At 26.7% G+C, this 4,769-nt stretch overlaps 1 protein-coding gene across 1 annotated transcript; it reads left to right on the top strand.

The window, feature by feature from the left end:
* Positions 1–1,459: 1,459 nt before the first annotated feature.
* LOC103570668 (MATH and LRR domain-containing protein PFE0570w) lies at positions 1,460–4,769 on the top strand. Its single transcript, XM_008548479.2, has 3 exons — positions 1,460–1,758; positions 1,839–3,180; positions 4,400–4,769. Exons 1-3 carry the CDS (start codon positions 1,552–1,554, stop codon positions 4,480–4,482), a joined length of 1,632 nt encoding a protein of 543 aa, XP_008546701.1. The 5' UTR covers positions 1,460–1,551; the 3' UTR covers positions 4,483–4,769.

Genomic DNA, 4,769 nt, shown 5'->3' on the forward strand with positions numbered 1-4,769 from the left:
CACAATATTAATGTAAAAATAGCAAAACAATGTTTGGGGTAACTTAATAACTGAGGGAAAACTCGAGTTGTAGTGCTTCAGTAGTAATTTTCAATAAGTCACTAATTCAAAAAAACAAACTACTGTATTTTCTGAAAACTTACTCAAGATTTCTTCCAGAATTTTTCTAACAATTATATAATGATTATCGTCATTATCAGTGACGCCAAAGAGTCTATGGATAGAGGTTATCAAAATAAGAGAAAAAATACGAACTTTTTTCACGTTTTCAATAATCTCCATCTGTGAACTTCTCGGTCTTAATCTTGATCTTCACATTAAGATCACAGTCGCGTTATCGATATAATATACAAAATAATCGTCTTATTATCATAACTTTCGCAATGTAATGTTAATATCACGAGTTTATTTCTTTAGCAATGTGGATTTGAATTTAAACATTCATTAAAATATGAAAATTTAATTTTCATATTTTAATGAATTTTCAAACTACACTTAATCAAATAAATTCTTTATAAAATTAGAAAAGTTTATGAAATCCACTAGATTCTTATAGAAATTTTATATAAATGAACAAAATTCTATACAGAAAAAAAAATATTTCTTAGCTTAAGAAAATTATTACTCGCCCCAAGAGAAAGTTTTGCATTATGAATTAAAAACAAAAATTTTTAACTATATAAATTTTTGTATAGTACCGAGTACATATTTGTTAAATCTTAGTAGAGATGTACTCCAATCAAGTATATTTTCTTAAAAATCAGTGTAAATATGACTGACAATTAAGAAATTGAAAATTTTTTGAATAAAAAAATAAAATATGAGAAGAAAAAAAAAGAAAAAATGCGTATTTAATAATTAAAAAATCAGCGCGCGCATTTTTAAAAATTTTTTTATTTAAATTCATTTATTCAAAATTTATAAATTGTTTGATGTCTGCTACATTTACACTCATTTCTCAAAATAAGTATAGAAATTCTTAAATCAAGGAAATATAATTACTAAGTTAAAGTATATATTTACTATAATTGAGAATATTATTTGTTTGTATAGTACCAAGTAAATATTTTTTTAAATGAAGTATTTATACTTGAGAAAAGTTTTTTTTTTTTTTTAAATTTATTTTAAAAACTAAGCTCTCTATTAAGTAAAAATTTGATATTTTAATATTGATCAAAATTTTCTCGATTCGAATCAAGTACTTTGAAAAGTCGCAAATAATTCGAAAAATTACTAGTAATTCAAAAAGTTTAAAATTATTCGATTCAAATGCCTCTAGTATTTTATGACCATGAAATTTTTTATCAAACTTATTTATTTATATGATGAAAATTTTAAAAAACATCATAGTCAAGTTTTTTCATCAAACGATGCATTCTTAAAGTATACTATTTATATATATATGTTATATACCAAACATATGACGAGTAACCTCAGAAATATTGGCGCTAGCATCAGTCATATGTTTACCTCTTAATGAGATCCGATAAAAACAAAGTATACAAACTCTTTTAAAAGCTACACCAAAGTATAAACAACCAATAAAATAAAATGACAGCAACAAAACCATTAGAAATACCTCTGCCTCTATACATAAAAAAAGAAAAGGACGAAAAAATATCATCTGACGAAAGTGATGATACAGATACCGACAACAGTGATAGTACATCATCCTCACTATTATTGCAGCCTTCTATTTTGCAAAAAGATTGTCTCAGTACTGTTGATCTCAATGACTTCCTTCGTCTGACATCAATGGTAATTATTTTAATTTGACTTATCAATCAATCCCTATATATATAAATACATAAATAAATATATATATATTTAAATTATAGGTGAGACGTGTTTACTTTTCATACTTACACAAATCAATTATAAATAATTACAACGTGTGCTGCTCTTCAATAAAAGGTGAAAAAGATATATCACGTGGTGATTTGAAAAAATTTTCTAGTCTTTTAGAACTTAATGCAGTTCGCGCCTCCATTGAAACGTCTCTTTATCGCCAAGCGATTTTGAAAATAATAACAGACGTCAAAAACGATACTTTGAATCATAAAATTCATAATAAACTAGCAGTTTATCTTGACACCCCGCCTAAAACAGTTGATGCTGCTGTACAAACTTGTTTTGAAGACGAAATTATTAAAAATAATTTTAATTTTTCAAAAAATGCCGATAATATTAATAACAATTTAAATAAACAAGATAATAATGACAGCTGTCAAATTTTTGACAGTCGATTATCAGAAGAATTAAAAATTAATAATTTAAAGTCTACTGGTCGTGAGCAAAGGGTTGAACAAGATGGCGGGTTTGAAAATAAAGATGAAGGTATGGAAGTAAAAAATAATATTAATGAGATAGAAGATAAGATTAATAAAAATATAATTGATGTTTTTGGCAATTCTGTAAGTAATGACGATGATAATATCGGTGATGACGACACGACATGTCAGGATATTCAAAATATTGATGAAGATACTCATGATACTTTAGTTCAACATTTAGAGAGCATGTTTTGTGAAAGTGATGACAGCAGTGATCTAATGGCATTAATTGAAAAACATTCGGGTGTTAATAAAGCGAGTATTGATATGGAGGTTAATAAATTAATAAAAACAAATAGTAGCAGCAATGTTAATAATAGTAGTAGTAATTTAAATATTAATGGTAATAGTAACGGTAGCAGTAATAAACTAGACAGAAATAAAGTTAAAAAAAAAGAATTGGAGGTTAACGAAGCCGGTAAACGCAAAGTATCGTTCACTGATTATCAAAAAATGAAGAAGCGGTCGCTGGATGGGAGCAATAGAGTTGAAGAAAAAGAGGACAAGCAGACGAAGAAAATGAGAGGAGTTTGGCTGGTGGAGAGGATCCACCAGGTATCGAAGTTGAGGGCCAAGATGCTGGAGCTGTCGGTGAGGAACTACAGGAAGCATGGAAGGCTGAGGGATAAATTTCAGGAATTGTTTGGAGATGACGAGGATGAAATGATGCCAGAGTCCCCGGTTCATATTGAAGAGCATTTGAATGCTTGCAAAGAACGAATTGCACCCTGGGTTGTTAAATACTTGATGCCGTATTATGAAAAGAAAATAAATGGCAATAAATTGTTGTTTAAAATCGTTGCCAAACATGTTTCGGATAAACTTATATTAGAAAATACTTTTCCTGGTAAGTTTGTTTAATTATTATTTTGTTAATTATTTAAGAGCATTTTCACCCCCTCCCCCCTCCTCACTTTTTAAAAATATCCAACGACTCAATTGTAATGACCACGTGGTCATATTTAATGTACATTAAAATTTTGATAATTCCCTTATTAAAAGAAACGATTAGAAAAAAACATTTTTAATACTTTTTAATGCTTTTGAATCGCCTTTCTTATGGGCATTTAAAATTGCAAATCGTTTCTTTTAATCAAGGTTAATTTTTAAAAAATTAAAGCATGAATTAAGAAAAAAACGCAGCTACACTAAGAGAAAAAAATTACCCTCAGTTCAGATAACTAATACATAGTTATAAAATGTACGATGACATCGTAGTTGTTTTAACTGTGTTGTAGTTCAATGAACAATGCCAATTGCGAACGTAACTAAGTAAAGAATGGTACGCTTATTACAAAAAAAAATCAAGAAAAATCTTGAATTATATTCGTCGACGATTTAAATGATGCTAAATTAATGAAATTATAATCGTACAATTGCTGAAACATTTGTGATTCTGCTGAAGTATAAGTTTCGGGCACTATGATATAGTTCAAGAAACTAGAAATATTAGTTAAGATGACTATTTTTTCATTTCCACCCTTTTCTTGTTACCACAACCATGCACTTTTCTCTCAGTGTAGGATTTCGCCATAGAATTTTTAAAAAATTACTTAGTTGTCATCATAAATAAATTTTAGTCTAAAAAATTTGACATTCAAAATTATGAAGGTTTTACTGAAATTTATTTTTCGAATTTTGTTTAACTCCTAATTGATATCAATGATATTAAAGTTAGCCAACGGTTAATAATTGATGAATTTTTTTCAAAACGATAAATTAAGGTAGAAGTAGCATTTGTGGACTGCTCCTTTTTTGGAAATATAAAACTCATTTTAATTAGTAAATAAAGTAGAAAATAAAATTTCCATTACGACAGCATGATAAAAGTATCTTTGTACACATTTGAGAAATTAATTATGACATTGCGTTTATTTACAAATTACTTAATTTAAATTTTTAAATCGTTCCTAATTTTCAAATTAATGTTTTAACTTTTTATTGAATTAATTATCAAAATTTTTATACAGTTGTTACAATCGAGTATTTTAAAAAAGTGGAGGACACTACCTGAGAATGGCCTGAATGTATATAAATATTTATTAATTATTTGTTTTTTGTTCCAGAGGAAGAATGCGTCAGTCAATATATAAAAAATTATTTTAAAAACAAATCATGTATCAAAACAGAAGCTGATATTTATATTTAGATGTATTATTAAATATAAATGACAGTAGAAAATTTATAAATAAACTAGATTAATTTTTTTCAATCTGTTATTGAAATTTGATTTTTTTGCTCAGTATTAATGCCGTCAGCTTTTTGCTTTAATGTGTGTTTTTTTTTTTTATTTAAACTCTGTACAAAGTATAATTAATTTACAAAACGTTATTTGTAATTATTTGTAATAACTCATTTTGTATTTACTATTAAAGTTTTTGTTAATTTTAAGTAGACAGATAATAATTATTGTTACTGTTAATAACAATAAAATTA

Source organism: Microplitis demolitor, chromosome 10 (assembly GCF_026212275.2).
Source record: "Microplitis demolitor isolate Queensland-Clemson2020A chromosome 10, iyMicDemo2.1a, whole genome shotgun sequence".
Classification (NCBI taxonomy): Eukaryota; Metazoa; Arthropoda; class Insecta; order Hymenoptera; family Braconidae; genus Microplitis; species Microplitis demolitor.